Below are 20287 nucleotides of genomic sequence, written 5' to 3' on the forward strand. Positions count from 1 at the left end.
ATTTATTGATTTGCGGAGTCGGAAACCTGGCGTTATAAGCTTCTTATGTTATTATATATATAATCCTTACTTTTAGTGCACATACAATGATTGTCACTGATTTTATCAAACTGATCGATGTTACTGTGAAAATACATACCTAATATTGTTGTAAATATATGCAACAGTGAGTATTCCTACATTGTTAAAAAATAAATACCTCGGTCGAAATCATAAAATATGAAAGAATAATTGAACCGCCTAATAAATCTAAACTATCTGCATATTATAGTTCAAGTAAATCTGTTCAGCGGTTTCAGAGTGAAGAGGTAAAAGACATAGTTCCTTTCACATCCATAATATTAGTATAGAAGTATATATGTATGTATGCGTCTGTAGTTTACGTGTACAAGTACAAAATTAAATAGTATTTTCAAATATTCGAAGTAAATCAAAAAATTGATGATGCATTGAAACAAAAAAAAATTGAAACTTCAGAACGACGGGCGCGTCAAAAAACTGGTATTGTTAACCTGAAAAGTGGAGCGAGATATAGGCCGCCTGTCTACCTGGCGCGTTGCGCAACGCAGCGCCATGAACGATCCATATCTATACGAATTCGTATATTACAAAAGTAGACTCAACAACTATTATATATATTTATTACATTTTTAAATGTTAAAAAAGAGTAACTACAGAGTTTCTTGCCGGTTCTTCTCGGTAGAATCTACTTTCCGAACCGGTGGTAGCTTCACTTAATTGTAAAATGACGATTCAAAAGTGCTTGTAAAAGCCTACTTAAAGTTTATTTTGATTTGATTTGATTGGATTTGATTATTATATAATACACTAGCGACCCGTCCCGTATACCTTAGGGTTCAAGATTGTTTCATAACTAATTTCATCAAATTCGGTTCATTGGTTTGGAAGTGTAAGAAAAACAGACAGAGAGAGTTATTTTCACATATATAATATTAGTATTGTAGTTTAATTAAGGCATTCTTTGAAGCGTTAATTACGACTGATTATGACTACAGTCATATTTACAACAACAACAGCCTGTAAATTTCCACTACTGGGCTAAAGGCCTCCTCTCCCTTTGAGGAGGAGGTTTGGAACATATTCCACCACGCTGTTCCAATGCGGGTTGGTGGAATACACATGTGGCGGAATTTCTATGAAATTTGTCACATGCAGGTTTCCTCACGATGTTTTCCTTCACCGCTGAGCACGAGATGAATTATAAAGACAAATTAAGCACATGAAACAGCGGTGCTTGCCTGGATTTGAACCCGCAATCATCGGTTAAGATGCACGCGTTCTAACCACTGGGCCATCTCGACTCTCACATTTTTACACTTACGTTTATTTACACTGGCTTACTTTTAAATTAAGTAGGAGCACATCTATATTCCCCATATAATTTAATTATTTCAATCAACATACCTAAACAATTTTGAATTCATTTCATTCACTATATCGATAAAATCGTTTTTCAAAATAAAAGTCATTAGTACGTGATACTGCAAGTACATGAGATGGAATATAAAAACGCCGTGAACCCAACAGCATCCTAAATCCATTAGTATATTGAATACGCAAAACATCGGAAAATCTGTGTTACAGTGTGTGGCATCTCTACAACTGGAACTTTACTTTCTCGTTCGAAATTACTTATATTCATTTTGTAAAACTTTCAATCATAAAGTAAATTTGGATTGTTTGTAACAGCCTGTACATACCAGGCGGGACGACCGGATCGTATTGTTTTCATCTTGCGTCATAATGATTGGATGATGAGAGTGTTTGTCGCTTCTAATTTATCTATTTTGTATAATTTTCTTTGCCTACCCTATTTTTGTTCTCTTTCTTGTTTTTTTTTTTTTTTATTGATATTTCTTTATATGCCTAAATTAATGCCTCCTCTCCCTTTGAGGAGAAGGTTTGGAACATATTCCACCACGCTGTTCCAATACGGTTTGGTGGAATACACATGTAGCAGAATTTCTTTGACATTTGTCACATGCAGGTTTCTTCACGATGTTTTCCTTCACCGCTGAGCACGAGATGAATTATAAAGACAAATTAAGCACATGAATCAGCGGTGCTTGCCTGGGTTTGAACCCGCAATCATCGGTTAAGATGCACGCGTTCTAACCACTGGCCCATCTCGACTCTCATAACGTATTATGTTAAATTTATATGTTAGGGGGAGTGCATTAGTCTGTCTGTAGATTCGCGATAAATTCCAAAACTACTGAACGGATTTTCATGCGCTTTTCACTAATAGATAGAGATTCATTAGCAGGTTTAGATATAATTTATTAGGGTTTTTGTGTAAATAAGTTGAAAAAGTAGTTGCATCTAATGAAACGTCATTTTTGGAAGGTTGACAAGAATTGACATTTATTGACAAATAATATCATTAAAACAAAAATTACTAATAATAAATTAGCTGAAATATAAAATAATAATTGTAATTTTTACATATAAGGTTGATTCACCAATTGTTGCACACACGCCCATTTATTTTCCCGCGCTTTTCGATATATGTCACCCAAGATGACAGATGCAGAACTACACAGATAATATATACTAATACAAAAGATAAATCTTATATTCATTAATATGTTATTATAAATCTGTGTATATTACCATAATCATTAATTACAAAATACTTTAATCAATTTCTGGTTTGCTAATATTATAACAAGAACAATATAACAGTATAACATACGCCTGACCGTATTTCGCGCTGCCTCCCGCCAAAATTGAACGAATTAAAAAGCCATCTGACAGCTTGACGTATGACGTTCGGAAAGTCACACTTATTTATTTTTATAATGCGAAATAATCTGTGCCCTCTTGGCACAAAGAAAAGCCATAAAAAAAAAAAAATATTTTTATAATATTGACATTAAATTATAGATTACAAATATTTCAATATTAAACTAGACGGTTTTTTTAATAAATTACGAGATCCGATTAAAGCTATTTCTGGACAACATTTAACAGAAAACTCTACCATTAATACATTTAAGGCATATCAACAATGAATCAACATGTTAACCCAGCGGCATCATAACTAGAGTTTGAATAATTTAAGTGGTTCAGCTAGCACGCATATAAATGATTCAAGATTTACTTGAAGCTGGATAGATGGAAATGAACGAATGAATGGATGAACGGATGAACGAATGTAAGCTTTGGTGAATGCCAAATATTCGGAGAGTTGCTTGCAATATTATACAACATTGAGAGATCTAGTACAACGCTTCAGATATTTATTTATTGTAGAAAAGTTAATAATATTTTTTTTAAATATTTTATTTTTCTATAATTATAAACATGAAATTATACAAACGATGAACGAAGATTGCAATTGAAAACAGCGCAAATACAATAGTCTTGATCCCACAGTATGAAAATATAGTAAAAAATCTGCACGTCTAACATTCAGACAGTAGTATAATATTGTGTTAGAATAAAAATCCTATTTTCAAATTAAAGGAAACAGAAGGTATAAGATACACAGGAGGTCAGTCATAGCTTATTTACGTTTTACTTGAGTTAACATAGAAATACTGGACTTCTGTGAAAAACCAGCCTTGCCATTCGAATGAATTGAGTCAATTTTTGTCCATTCCGTATTCAGTTGCTTGTTTGAACTGGCTGCTCGTTACAATCAATATTGTACCTTCATATCAAAACTCGTTACGCTGTGGAAATATGTGAGAGAGTTCACAGCTTGGCAATTTAGTGATGCCATTATTATTTTAAATGCTCATACATTTATTACAGTTATTAAATACGGGATATTTACCATGTTTTTTATTCTTATTCGGTCGAGCTCGTTATTTCGACATTATCTACGAATGTCTTGTTCACGCGACTCAAATAATAAAAAATAAAAAACATGGTAAATAAAATCTTAAACGTACATTTATATGTATTTGTTGATGGATAAAACTGAGTGTACCTAATTTAAGTATTTTTTAATCAAAATATACTTTATTCAAATATCAAATTAAAATTATTTTTTTTTAATTTTAATTTACATTTTATAGAACTGTATTTAGTAAAGTTACCACTGTTTGGAATGTAGATTCTACCGAGAAGATCCAACAAGAAACTTAGTAGTTTTTCTTTTCCAGCACTGTATAAACCATACTTATAAGTATTACACAGTTAGTACAGGGTTTTGGGCTCCAGTCTCCCAATTGAACTCATTATTAAAGATCTGTGCTAGAAAATAAATCATTATTACTTACAATACAAAGTTATGTTAATTTAATAATATTATATTTTGTATAAATGGTTTAAAGTCAACGTCTTCTCGTGTTTAATATTAATGAATTTTAATAAATAATTAAATTTTATAATCGGTGATTTAAAGTTACAAAAATCCACGGAATTTTAATATAGAAACGAATACCTGTATAATAATAATTCAAATTGTTTCTAATAAAGTTCGCAAAAAGGTAAAATTTTAAGACATTCTTTATTTTTTCGATACATTTAACCGACTTAAATAAATTCGTGTGACCCGGCTTTCTAAGGTGATTTTTATTTCACACCTATTAAATAGACGTTGAATAGTTGAATCTTTATCGGACTCTTGAACAAGAATGAATGAACTGGTCTTTTGAATTTCAAAGACTTCATCGATTCAAGGGTCATTTGTCAAGGGACTTTCATAATTAGCAACACAAGATCACTGTAATTTAACAAGATGATAATGATCAGAAAAAATGTGTCGAGTGGTGTGTACGCCGGTTTTCATGGGTACGCCACTGCAAGGTCCCGGGTTCGATTCCCGGCTGAGTCGATGTAGATTATCATTAGTTTCCTATGTTGTCTTGGGTCTGGGTGTTTATGGCACCGTCGTTACTTCTGATTTTCCATAACACAAGTGCTTTAGCTACTTACATTGGGATCGGAGTAATGTATGTGATGTTATCTCATATTTATACTTAATTTTACATAAATTTCTTACACAACATCGGAAAGAAGTTATAATACTCAACAAAATAATACAAAACAATACAATGTTACGAAAACATGATTTCGAGGTTTCAAAACCCTTTTCTGAAACTACAATCAAATCGAACGGATTCAAATACTCAATTTAAAAATACGTTTCCTTAATTGAATTCCTTGTAATACCAAAAACGAAGAAAACTGACAGAGGATGGACGTATGTTTCAGGCAAAAACAACTATAGGGCTATTCTGTAATAAGAAACTCGAATCTCACCACAGACACGATAGTGTAATATGACAGATTTTAATACGTGCCACTGTCTATTATAATTATAAAATTTATTAGATACACGTGTCGAAAGGACGTATCGTCGATTTCACGAATGACACCAAGTGATCTCTTAATGAATCGCACTGCTGAATGGATTTGGATTAAAGGTGAAATAAAGATAGCTTATCACTTTGAAAGTGAAACCGATAGCCGAGAAGTTATGGGGAAAGCGGCTATATGTGTATGTACATGTAATGCGGAGGAATGAGGAACATATTGTGAGGAAGGCCTTGAGCATGGATGTGGATGGATATAGAGGTAGAGGACGACCAAGGAAACGATGGATGGATTGTGTGAATGACGATATGGTTAAAAAGAATGTTACTTGTGAGATGACGTCTGACAGAGAAGTATGGAAGGATGCACATGCTGTACCGACCCCAAATAAAATTGGGATAGGGGCAGGAGGATGATGATGATGATATCACTTTACATATATGTTATCTAAAACCCGCTCTCCCCCTGTCTCAACTTGACGGTGGCTTTTATTAAATCATAAAACAATAAGACTCATTTCTAATAATTATATACCATAATTAATCCTAACTTTTACGACAGTTTCTCTTCAAAATATGTTTAGCAATAAGTTTCGGTATAACCTTATACATCGTAATATCTTAAAGAGCTTAGTGTCATCCCTAACTTAAGGCAATTTTACGATGGGTTTATGAACTCATCTTTACAGCACTTTTATGAGAATTACGCCCCTAACGACTTCCGAAGGAGCGTTATGTGGTCATAACTGCATGTATTTCGAGGTTTGAACTTTGTAATGTTATGAATACTTTGACATTTTATCACGAATACCACTGAAGTTTGAAGTCTTGCGTCGAGTCGTGTTTTTACAACCCATATACTTGGATTTTACGCAATAACGAACGAAACCTTCATTCTGTACCTATATGATTACCACTCAATATCAAAATTATAATCAAAATAATTTTTGACAAGTACGCACGTAAAAGAACGCTTGTATCGTCAGATTCAGATTGTTTATATAAATTAGATTCTCCCGAGAAAAACCGGCAAGAAATTCAGTAGTAATCTTTTCCACCATTTTCATTACAAAGTATATCAGTGAACAACGTTTATGATAAAATTCATTGATTGATTATTCCATCATGCGGTCCATATATCAAAGCTTATTGGTTTGTTTCGGTTTGAAAAGGATAAACGGAGGGAACTTACATGGGACTGTCGACACATTTGTCATCTGACAATCTTCCTATTAGTAATATCTATAAGGAAATATGAACACTTACGATCAGATGATGTATTGATTACATGTCTTCCCAAAACAACAGCAACAATAGTCTGTAAATTTCCCACTGCCGGGCTAAGGTCGTCTTTCACGCAGTTCTGGACTGGTTGGTAGAATACACATGTGGCAGAATTTCTATGAAATTAGACACATACAGGTTTACTCACGATGTTTTCCTTCACCGCCGAGCACGAGATGAATTATAAACACAAATTAAACACATGAATATTCAGTGGCGCTTGCCTTTGATTGAACCCTCAATCATCGGTCAATGCACGCGTCCAACCACTGGTCCATCTCGGCCTTCCCAAAACAATAATATTTTTTCGTATATCGTAAATAGAATATTCAAAGTCTAAACTAAAATTCATTACGAATTGAAAGACGTGCCTCAGATCAATGAAAATTTCCGTCAGAGCAAAGAATAAAATGCATTTCGAATACAAATTAAGCAGTTGAAGTCATGACGATAGTTAAGATCCGAGTGCTTATCGGGCTATCTCGACATTTTATATCTTCAGATAAAAGTGAAATAATAGCCTGCTAATGTCCTACTCGGGTAAATCCTCCCCTTTTGAGGAAAAAGTTTATGAGTTTCCACAACGCTACATCAATGAGATCTGATCGAAGCATGGTTAAGATTGTCATCCGATACATTCGAGTTTCATCAAGTTGTTTTTTTTTTAACAGCTTGTAATATTAACAGCATGGGAGTTATTAAAAACAATTTTGGCAAACATTAATGCCGTACTGCTTGTCCGAGATTTTGTTCACCTGTTCTTACCATTAGATCATCGGGAACAGTGGCGGCAATGCAATCGCCCTCGCGCCCGAAATTTGGAAAAAAACAAGGGCCTCGCAAACAGGGTGGACAACAGGCCCACATTCGATCTTGCGCCACCACTGATCGGGGAGTCACGGCCTCACGGTGTTGAAAAAGTACAACATTTGGATACCGGAAAAAAATAAAAACAAAGGCCTCGCAAACTGTATCTTGCCCACATTAAGATTCGATCTTTCACCGCTACTGATCGGGGAGACACGATGAATATTAATATTCTATACGAAAAGTGTATATTTTTTTTGCTATCGGCTATGCAAATGAATAACAGCTATCGACACAGCTTGAGAAAGATTAACCATTCCTTACCCCAATAAACCACCGACCTTGATTAGATTAGAGGTTATACTTGCCTGGTATGACGTTAATTGACGTTTATTTGAACAGTCAGTTTGTTTTTTGATATTTAAAATGTATTATGAAAATAAATTGAAAACTAAATTACTAAGATCAAATCAATCAATACAAATTGAATCGTACTTTATTCGTACATATTATATTTAACTAGTTACCACTACAACTTTATAAACGGAGAAATGTTGACAAAGTACTTACACAAATGATTTAAATATATCGAATTAAAAAAAAAGTTAAGCATCTACTCAAACTGAGATGGCCCAGTGGCTACAACGCGTGCATCTTAACCGATGATTGCGGGTTCAAACCCAGGCAAGCACCACTATATATGTGCCTAATTTGTGTTTATAATTCATCTCGTGCTCGGCGGTGAAGGAAAATATAGTGAGGAAACCTGCATGTGTCTTATTTCATCGGAATTCTGCCACATGAGCATACCACCAACCCTCTCCTTTATGGAAGAGAAAGGGCTTATCCCAGCAGTGGGAAATTTACAGACTGTTACTACTACTACCATCTACTCAAGTAATATTAATGATATCAATTTTACGAAATCTAATATTTCGTCATCAAAACTAAAGACGGCAAGCTTATTTCTCCGAGGCGCGGTTCATTATAGAAGTTTCACGTTCATTAATTAATTATTCGGTTCGCGCAGTTTACGTACTAATTCGTTACTGTCTCGAAGCCCCTGGGATAACGCTTGCATGTACTTGAACTGTATACAGTCGAATATGTAGATGATAATAATATTCGAACATTCTGTATAGCTAATATAAGACCTTTTTACAAATTTTCCACCGTTTATACTTTTACTTTACTTGGTGGTAGGGCTTTGTGCTAGCCCGTCTGGGTACCACCCACTCAACAGTTATTCTTCCGCCAAATAACAGTAACAGACATAACATCTTAGTTCCCAAGGTTGGTGGCACATTGATGATGTAAAGAATAGTTAATATTTCTTACAGCGTCAATGTCTATGGGTGACCACTTACCATCAGGTGGCCTAAATGCTCGTCCGCCAACCTATACCATAAAAAAACTGATCGATTTAATGATATAATTATAAGAACTTTGTGTCCATAATATCTCTCATGCTTGGTGATGAAATATCGGTAGAAAAACTGCGTACGACACATGAAATTCTGCCATATGTTTATCTACCAAACTCCACTAGACAACCGTCGTGAAAGCTCCCTTAGTTTACCGTGTCTTTAAGTGTTTTTCCTCTAAAAATATATACGTTAACCTACATGATATATGGCATGTATTCATTCTTTAAAAAGTAATAGAAAAATGTGTGTAAAGTATACTCGGCTTTCGTAGTTATTTTTTTTTTTAACTAAACGATTGACATTTGGTTTATTCTTGTATTACCTTTTTATTTTAAACGTTATTTTTTTTAAACACGCCAAGCAGGTTGCAATACCGCCGTCGCCTAATAAATCGAGCGGGATGGTTGAAAGGACCTGTGACACATTTCCCCGCAGTCACAAAGCCCAGGGGGTGTGAGCAACAACAGCCTGTAAATTTCCCACTGCTGGGCTAAGGCCTCCTCTATCTTTGAAGAGAAGGCTTGGAATATGCACCACGCTGTTTCAATGCGGGACACATGTGGCAGAATTTCTATGAAATTAGACACAAGCAGACTTCCTCACCATGTTTTCCTTTACCGCCGAGCACGAGATAAATTTTAAACGCAAATTAAAAACACGAATATTCAGTCGTACCGGCCTGGGTTTGAACCCGCAATCATCGAATAAGATGCACGCGTTCTAACAACTGAGCCATCTCGGCTGTTACATATACGCGATGTAAAATAACCATTCCAATATGCTATGAATACGTGAAAGGCAACATTAACTTCAAATATGCCACCCACAGCTGTGGGCAATTGAACGTTGAAAGATGGTATTGTTCAAAGCGAAGCTCACAATATGTAGAGGACAAACGCTTCTTTGAAAATATTTTTCACTTACATTTGGGAAATGCTTTCAAAGTAACTACATCACGCTTATGTTCTCGAATACGAATGACGTAAACTTCGGATCAGGTCGGAAATCGATGTCGATAATTGAATATTTACATATTTTTGACACAACAATTGTTTATCCTCTCGAGCAATAAAAATACATCCTCAAATCTCTGGGAATAAATAAAGTGAAACGTCATAAAAAGTACGAATATCTTATTCGCTATGTTTACGGCAAAATATTTATGTTATTTCGCTTAATATCACCGGGTTCGCTCTTTCTATAAAAATCAATTCCGAATACACGCTGATTTGACATATTTTGTATGAAAAAGCACGAGAGGCAAACACTATATTGCATGTCTCAACGCGGGAGCTTGTGGCGTTCTACTTTCAATATGTGACGATTTTAAAATATATAATCATTCCTTCATAAAGACTTTTTTACTTGGTTTTAGGGCTTTGTGCAAGCCCGTCTGGGTAGGTACCACCCACTCATCAGTTATTCTACCACCAAATAACAGTACTCAGTATTGTTGTGTTCCGGTTTGAAGGGTGAGTGAGCCAGTGTAACTACAGGCACAAGGGACATAATATCTTAGTTCCCAAGGTTGGGGGCACATTGACGATGTAAAGAATAGTTAATATTTCTTACAGCTTCATTGTCTATGGGTGGTGGTGACCACTTATCATCAGGTGGCCTATATGCTCGTCCGCCAACCTATACCATAAAAAAAAAAAAAACAAAAAAATTCTTATATTAAAAATAAGATATTAAATCAATGAAGAAGGGATATTCTAAACACAACAATTATTACAATACTAGCTGTGCCCGCGACCTCGTACGCCTTTGAACATAACAAAAACATATTATTGTAGCCTAAGTTACTCCCTATTAATATTACAAACAGACACTTCAGTTATATTATATGTGTAGATAAATATACTAAAAAATATATATTCTACTTTTCAAACAATCGAATCAAAAATATTAGAATTAATTGGCTGTTAGTTAGTTAATGCTTTACTTGTTAACAAGTTATAGAAAAAAAACACAATTGATTGTGATGTTTTTTTTTTTTCAATTAACAAAATAATTCTTATCGTGATTGACTGATAACTGAAACTTGATGGATTTACTAGGTGTTTGATAACATATGGAACATCCATCTACAGATGGATCCATGCCTCACATATTTATTTTCAAACAGATTACAAAATATATTACATTAGAACTCATTAGATAAACGACACTTTTATTAATGTATTTAAAAAACAAAATTAAAATACATATATAAAATAATAAAATACATTATTATGAAGTCTTAAATGGAATTTGTGGTGGTAGAAGGGTAACAAACAGCATTTTGTTTAATTTATATAGGCAGAAAAAGAATTATCCAAAGATATAAAATGGAATGTAAGCATGTACCTACGTTTTCAAAAATTGTTTTATAATTACGTTAAGTTAGTTTGTTAATATTGGAGAAACATTAGTGTAAAAGTAGTTCTATTTTCATGTAGTGACGTATAACTTCAGTAGTTCGGGATGGCCAAAATAATCTTATGTTCTACAATGATGCTCCAATCTCTCTATCTTTTTTTACAATGTCACGATATCGTCCAATTGTTTTCTAATGACAGCTCAATCATATTTAAAATAAGAAATAGTGTTACATGCCAGTAGTAAATGCTATGCCATATAAAATTATATTAATTACAATTTTACAAATTATTGATCAATTAAATACATTAAAAATTGTCTACAATAAAGTAAATTCAATAGCCTCTGCTATATTCATAATATGCAATAATAATGTGATATAAATTAGGATGTAGAATCAAATTCCATAACACCGTATTGAAGGCTAAGAGCTAGCGCGCACCGGCGATTTTTGTCACGGTGACTTTAAAGTGTTTGTCATTGTCACGTCACGTTTCCAAAGTGGAGTGTGCTCATTAATAGAGACAGTGACAAAACATTTTCAGTTCAGAAATCGAAGTGTCATTTGCCACTATGGATTTCGAAGAGACGGTGGTTCTCTGTGAACTCGTGAGACTCGGCAGAAAAAGACAGCGAAGAGAATACTGGGTACTAATTTCTCCCCACGCTTTAATTTTCACGTGAATATCTGAATACTCTTTCAATTTTTTATCATAAAGATCTGGTCTCTTTTCCACTTCTTCTATCAGAACATCAGTATCAGTATTGTCTTCACGAATGTTTACGTTTTGAATAGATGGTGGCGCTATTTTGCGCGCGCCAAAGTCGGCAGTCAAAGTGCAGTGCGCGCACTGCTATAAAAAAACGTAAAGAAGCTGACAGTTTCGTCACGGGCTTGTTCACCGGTCGGCAGCACAAATGTCCCCCAATGGTCACGTCGTAACATGCGCGCAACACATACATATTCACCGAATTGACAAGAGTGACGAAACAAGACAACACAATAGCGCGCGCTAGCTCTTACATTTGTCACGCACAAGTTATCTTATGTACGACATTGCACTATATATCTAATTTTCCTAATTTTGTTTCAGATCCATATAAAGCGTCTAAAGTACAATGTGCACTTTTAGATACATATCTAATTTTCCTATTTTTGTTTCAGATCCATATAAAGCATCTAAAGTACAATGCAACGAATCAATAGTGCTGTCTCACTTGCATCCACACGCCACCGTATCGAGCCCTGGTTTTCCTCGCCCGTATCCTGACGACGTCCACTGCGTCACCGTGATACAAGCACCACCAGCGCACACCATCCGACTTCATTTTGAGGAGCTACTCACTGAGCATGAACCACAGTAAGTTGCTAGCCTTATTTACATTTATAATTTTCGAAATAAATTAAATGTCAGACTTGGGGACAAATCGGAATGAGCGGTGACGTTTGTGCATTAATCTTAAGTGAAATAATTATTGTTTTGGTTGTTTCCTTTGACATAAAAGAATAAAAGCTGTTATTATTATTATGAATAAATACCATTGACAAAACAATTTTCAAAGATTTCGTAATTATAAACAGTATATCGCTATCTTTGCTTCGAAAGTAATATGACGATCAAATTTTAAAAGAGCATCTAAGTTTATATTTGTTCTATTAATAAACATTTATTTAAATATAATTATTCAATACAATTGATTATTATATTTAATTTTTACAACGTTGGTTAGCGGTCTAGCAAATTACTACATAAACATAATAAACACACCCAAAGATTATCTTTGATCTGTAGTAACACTAGCTCACTGGGTCAGTGGTTAAAACCGGCTTGCATCAATACTAAATAACACGAGTATATACGTGTAAAAAATAATAATAAACAATTAGCTGACATATCATTCATGAGATTTTGTTTAATTTCATCAACCATGTCATGTTGACACAATATACACATGTCGATATTATTATTAATATTATAAATGTGAAAGTAAATCTGTCCGTCTGTCTGTCGCTCTTTCATAACCAAACCGCTGAACCCGATTTGATGAAATTTGGTATGAAGGAAACTTGAACTCCAGGAAAAGACATGGGATACTTTTTTACCTGACACATGAAAACCAACACACTAAAACACGAGTTAAGCCGCGGGCAAGTACTAGAATATATATAATATGTGGCGTAACAAAGAGATGATTTATGTCATTTTCGATTTACAATGTTATAGATTTAATTTCATTTATATAATTTCTATGATTTTTTTTATAAATAAATATTTGACAACATCACATACATTATGATCCCAATGTAAGTAGCTAAAGCACTTGTGTTATGGAAAATCAGAAGTAACGAAGGTACCACAAATATCCAGACCCAAGACGACATAGAAAACTAATAAACTACTTCTACATCGACTCGGCCGAGAATCGAACCCGGGACCTTAGCGTGGTGTACCCATGAAAACCGGTATACGCACTACTCGACCACAGAGGTCGTCAAATGAATTGATTTATTAATTTCAGTTTATCGCGTTAGATACTGACGTAAATTGGGATTGGGATTTACCATCAGAGTTTTGAAAAATGGCCTTAATATCTGAATTCTCGTAATTGACGTTACTTTAAAAGTGCCTTAATATTGTTACAGTACGAGAGTATTCGTATTAACTGTTCTGTTATCAATTTAGAAATATTAATATCACAATAAAGTATGGATATATAAAAATTAATTTCTATTTCCATTGGTCACGCCATAACTGAACAGCATTATTGATTTCATTATTACAGTTATTAGTTACGGGATATTTAACATGTTTTATATATTTATCCGTTGAAGCTCGATATTTCGACATTATCTACGAATGTCTTGTTCACGAAACAGACAGTCTGGTGAACACATTTGTCGGATAAAAATAAAAAACATGGTAAATATCCCGTAATTAATAACTGAAATAACAATAACTACATGTTAATTTAAAATCTTATATTATTGATTTTATTAATATTAAACTACTTTATATTTTTTAAGTTTTTTAATTATCTATAGAAAATTTTCTCGGAACGAAAAATTCATAGAATAATAATAGAAATTTCCAGATAACTCAAGAGCCTTTATACCGTATTAGCAGAGTACACGAGTTATCTTATTTTAATATTTATTATTGTGCCAGTGGTTTATTCGTAGCTATATAATCTAATACATGGATGTATATTGAGATAGCTAATAATAAATAAAATAAATGAAAAACTATGGAGCGGAATTAATAAAAACAAAGACATTAGTTTATAAACTATGCATAATGTTCTTATTGTTATTATGTAAAACAACGAAGTATGTAAGTAAATAAGGGCGGTGTAAAGGGTGCATGACGATAAGTGACCTTCACATTACCGTTAAAAACACGAGGCGATCCTACCACCAAAGACCGCAAATAAATATATTGCAACTTAAAATAAATAAACCATAAATCAGGCATAGAACTGAAGTAATAATTCTATCTTACTCAAATATAGACAAGACAGACAACCTTGGACGGTTTACACAAAGCATTAACGAAATTAAATTTGATGTCCCACTGTGTCGCGAAATGAAATAAATTGTATTCAAATTTTTAAATTGATTTGCATGCCATTCTTGAATAATTGTATTTTATTTTCAAGGAACAATTATTGTTGGATATATACTCACATTTCTCTTATTAATGTCTTTGTATAAAGTCAGAATTAATCTCATTAAAATGTATGCAAGGGTTTAAAACATTACCAGTGACTATAGACAATTAGCTGACTGTTCTGACGACACCAACTTACCAAGTCTTTTTTACTCCTTTAAAGTTAAAATGTTCAAAACCCGTTTCGTAATTTTTATTCTAATTAACAAGGCTCCATTTCCATTCAATCAGACATTTCATATTGGAGATCTCGTGATCAGTCAGTGATATTTTCCTTATACATAACTATGTGGATAAGACTCAAATAATACAAGACAAAATTACAAAACCATTACGCCGTTTCGTTGTAAGCGAAATTTCATTTTACAATTTAAATGGGCCATTATATAAAAACAGATTTAAATTTGGAACGTTATAAATTACTTTATTCAAAACATTTGGAGGGAAAAATGTCGTAATTATTTTTTTGAAGTCAAACGTCTTTAGAATCTTTGTGATTTGAAACTTGATGAAACGTAAATTAATCGTGAAAAAGAGACAAAAAACATAATTAATTATTTTTGATTTTACCTTGTGTGAAGAGCACTCAAATACTTTGTTATTCCTTATTCATGTAATATTGTATTGCCAGGTGAAATATGTTACATTATTATTTTTCTTCAGTTCGCATGTTTAAAAAGAATCAACATACTACCAAATAAATAGAGTTAATATAATAATATTACTGTAACTTCATAAATTCATATCATTTGTAAAAACACATAAAAAAAGCTTATTAGGATTATATGGATGATAAAAAGGCGTAGAGCTAATACTTGTTGATTTCCAAGCAGAATATAATCTATGCATATATCATTGTATTTCCATAACATTACCTTGTATTTGAAATGTTGAAAAATAGTAACTAGTAAGTTTCATGTTTGTTCTTTTCGATAGAATCTACATTATAAATAATTACAAAAACAAAAGGCAAATAATACAAAAACCAGTGGCAGCATCACTAAATATAGTTTTTAAATGGACTATTCAAATACCTGAATAAAGCATAATTTGATTGATTGTTTGTTATAACAAATTGTAACCCGGTTTCCTCTCTGAATGCATCTTATTAATCTCAGGACCATTATGGATTTTCAATTCGGTTTCAACAATATAAAATGAATTGGTTTGTTAGAAAGGTCCAGATTTATCATTTGTCAATGTCCAGCGTAATCGTTGTGACTAAACAATAAATAATTATTCATTTATTGTAATGAATATTCCATGTAACTGTAATTTCGGGAAGGTGAAACTACAAATTATTTTGTTTTTACTATATTGTCTATGTATTATATACAAAAACCTTCCTCATGAATCACTGTATCTATAAAAAAGCATCAAAATCCGTTATGTAGTTAACAATTAAGTGAAGCTACCACCGGTTCGGAAAGTAGATTCTACCGAGATTAACCGACAAGAAAATCAGTTACTCTTTTTCAACATTTAAAAAATAAAAAGTCATTTTAGTTAATACAATTATAAAATTAACATATCCTGCGTGGAAGTCAACAGATATTAATCCACGCTTTTTTATCATCTACAAAATCTTGTATCGAGTAATACGCCTTTTTACCAATGTATTTTTTATAAATGATTTGAATTTACGAAGAGGCAAAGTTAAAGATTTAAGCATACAAAGGGACATAGGGACAGAAAATGCGACTTTGTTTTATACTATGTAGTGATATACATACATATAAAGCTTATTTTAAAGAAATGAACCTATATTCTAATTTTTACATTTCTAGACTCATTAATTCGACAACAACAAACGATTTTATGAGTAAATATATAAGGTAAAGATTATCCAATGAAAAAATGTATTAATAATATTTGAATAATATAAATAACTTAATATTACAACTACTGTCCTACTGTTTAAAATTTGTAGTAGTCATGTAGTGCTACGGCACACTGTCGTAGCAATGCTACGCCATGCAACGATGCATTTAATTACATTTTCAAACATTTGCTCTTTGATAATGCGATTACGTTCCTCTGAATTTTAATTAAAATTACTCTTGCGTGTTTTGTTAAACATTAATTACCTCTAACTCACGGTTTTCATGGGGAAATGTCTCATTGCGCTGAATTTTTCCAAATGAATTTAAAAGTCCGCTCTTTTTATTAAGAAACTAGATAGCGTATTCTGCCCCTTATGGACTGTAGTGTGATGTTAAATAGCCTAGAACCTTCCTCAATAATTGGGCTATTAAAACAGTTTTATTATTAAAATATATTTTAAATATAAAATATATTGTAGATGAAATAATCAATTAAAATCTTGGTTATCTCTATTAGCATCCCTAACGGATTTGCTATTAGTAAAAAGCTCAAGAAATTTTACATTTTTTATTTTAAGAGAAACCAAGCATTGATCAAAACAAGCTCTACCCCTGCAGTGGAAAGTTTACAGACTGTAACTTTAAAAGTCTAAGTATTTTTTTTACCAATAATGAAGCGTTAAATTCACTTATTTACTTGTAAGGATCTACCATTCGGAAATCAAGTGGGTTATTTATTCCAAATTTCATACATTTATAAATATACATAGATATATTTTAATATAAGACTTAAATAACTTACTAGCAACTATCTTAATAAACATAGTTTTTTTTTAAATGAAAGGTAATGTAACCTTCTATAAAATATGCCTATGTCGGAATGCATCGATCAAGAGTTATTTATCTTCCTCTATAAAATAAAAAACAAAACAGTAACTAGGTATAATGATAATAGTTTGATCCATTATTTAGTTTTATTAATTAGCAAGTTCATTGAAAACACACTATGTGTCATATTCATATAGTAATATATGTTACCCTACCGCATAATTACATTTCATTAATATTTCGCTATAACACCTAATGCTATGTCAAAGGTTAATTGATAAATATGCACAAAGCCTGCGTGTATGTCAGTCACTGTAACATTTAATCCAGCCTTATTAATTTACGAGTTTAGTTTTAGAGGTTTAGCCACACTAGTTAGCCACACAAAAAAATTAAGCCACACATAAAAAGTAGCCTATGTCCTTATTTGGACTTGAAGTTTGCTTAACACCAAATTTCATAAAATTAGCTTTATCTGACAGACAGACAGACAGACTTACAGACAGACTTACTTTCACATACAAGTATAATAAATAAAACTATAAAACTGTTACGATAATGTATTTCTAACCGACCCAGAAAAAGGTTGAATAAGCAAGATAAAGATTTATGTCGTATTATATAACTCCAATAAGAATAGAACTCATGATCTCCTAGATTTTTTCAGATATTAAAAAACCGGTATCAAATATCAAATACCTTACACAAACTCTTAATAAGATTATCATGCCTTAAGAGCCGAGATGGCCCAGTGATTATAACGCATGCATCTTAACTAATGAATACGGGTTCAAACCCAGGCAAGCACCGCTTAATATTCATGTGTTTAATTCTAAATATTACTCGGCAGTGAAGGAAAACATCGTGAGGGCATATGTATTCCACCAACCTGATTTGGAATAGCGTGGTGGAATATGTTACAAAACTATTCCTCAAAAAGAGAGGAGGCCTTAGCCTTAGTTGTTGTATGCCTAAATCTTCCTAGTATATAGTTAAAGGCGTTTGAAAATGCTTCTTGTAGTTTTTGAGTTAATCACGCTAAGTTAAACAGGACTGACGCGTCAATACGATTTATTTTATAACTTGAAACATGCTAATAATAATAATGATGCCACTATCAATGTGAACGAATAAATTTTTTACAACAATACTATCGATATATATGAAATTCTGTCGTCAGTTTTCGAAATGATTAAATCAGAACATTGTCCGGGATGGTCTGGCGGGTAATAAATCTCGTGGCGGAATGAATCCGGAACAGGGAATCAGTTTATCGGAACTTTCTTACGACATTATTCCGACATATTTATTTCAGTTTCAAACAATGTCGGAACTCGGCGACTGTTGCTATCGAGATATCAACTTTAGTTTTGATTTATTTAAATGTATACATAATAAAAGTTCCTTTTTCGAATGTTTAACTCTATTATGAATACATTGGTGATGCTTCGCTACGTACGGGTGCAACTTTAAAAAAAAATAAAATTGGAAATGTCTTTTGCTAAATGTATTTAGTTTATTAAATCGTTTATAATGAGAAAGTACGGTGACTTGAGCATGTAGATACAAATGCTGGGAACACACCTGCAAGCCTCCCGGTGTTGCAGATGTCCATGGTAATCAGTTCCCATCAGGTGAGCCTCCTGCTCGTTTGCCCCCTATATAATTAAAAATAAATTATAACCAAAAATTAAATCCAGGAAAACAACAATTTTCAAGTATTTATGTTGTCTCATGTGCAAGAAAGAAAAAGAGAGAGACAGAGAGAGGTAGCTGATCTCGAAACTCGATTAGAAATATTTATTTTAATTTGCTGTATTCCTTTATGAAAGATTATCGAAAGAAAACAATAAAACCTCGTTGAATGTTTATTGATATTCGTATTTTTTATTATAATTATTATTATTATTATATTGATGACCTGAAACAATTTTGATTCGGATCTCGATTTACAAAGAAAGCCTTGGATATCGGCCAGGTAACTGAGTCAGGTCTTCGTTGCCAATAACTATTTGGCAGAACACTGACTGCTTTGTTCATTACGTCGGCAAATAACAGGTATAATACAATCAATACTTGCATCAGTGGCTTTGGCGAAACGAGAACAATTTATCTAAACAACAAGGAATTTTATTTACTTAAAAATAATATACTTTATATAATATTTGAGTGTGGCAACTGGAATCAGTCTAGTAGAATCAGTAGTCTAGTCTATTTTTCGCTGTGACTAATTTTGTTTTTCAACGGATTATTTAAATATTTAATGCTACAAAAATCATAAAAATATGATATGAATTATATGAGGAATATAAGTAATGTGTCAGATTATGTTCTGAGACTTATTGTGTCAATTCTAAATTGTCTTTGGTCGCCTGAATCTATAGACTATCTAAATTATACATTTGAAAGGTAAGGACATAATGACGATAAAAAATACACTTCTTAAAACAATAATGTGCGATATTTTTCCCGATATACAAGTATAAAGTACAGGTTTCATCTTTAATTGTAACATAAATGAACACAAAACAATCTTTTGTTGATATTAAAACTAAATTTACACAAACCACTTTATATTCTCGAAAAGTATAATACAATTACAATTAATATTAATTGTAATTGACAGTAAATTGATATAACACAACATTAATTTATGTCACTATATTAATTTATCAATCAATACATATATTATTTATTTGCTTATTGTATATAATTATATCCTTTGACCGCCCATCCACGAATGTAGATTTCTTCTCCCCTGCCCGTTCAAAATACACCGCCTTTTGTTTTTCTCGTGCCAG

The 20287-nt window shown here is 32.7% G+C and overlaps 1 protein-coding gene across 1 annotated transcript in view; it reads left to right on the forward strand.

Moving 5' to 3' along the window:
• The window catches only part of LOC124536402, a 167769-nt gene that overhangs the window by 106049 nt on the left and 41433 nt on the right, over nucleotides 1–20287 (forward strand). The window contains exon 7 of the mRNA XM_047112933.1: nucleotides 12333–12528. Within this exon, the coding sequence (XP_046968889.1) occupies nucleotides 12333–12528 (196 nt within the window). The remainder of the gene's footprint in view (nucleotides 1–12332; nucleotides 12529–20287) is intronic.

This window comes from Vanessa cardui, chromosome 16 (assembly GCF_905220365.1).
Source record: "Vanessa cardui chromosome 16, ilVanCard2.1, whole genome shotgun sequence".
Lineage (NCBI taxonomy): Eukaryota > Metazoa > Arthropoda > Insecta > Lepidoptera > Nymphalidae > Vanessa > Vanessa cardui.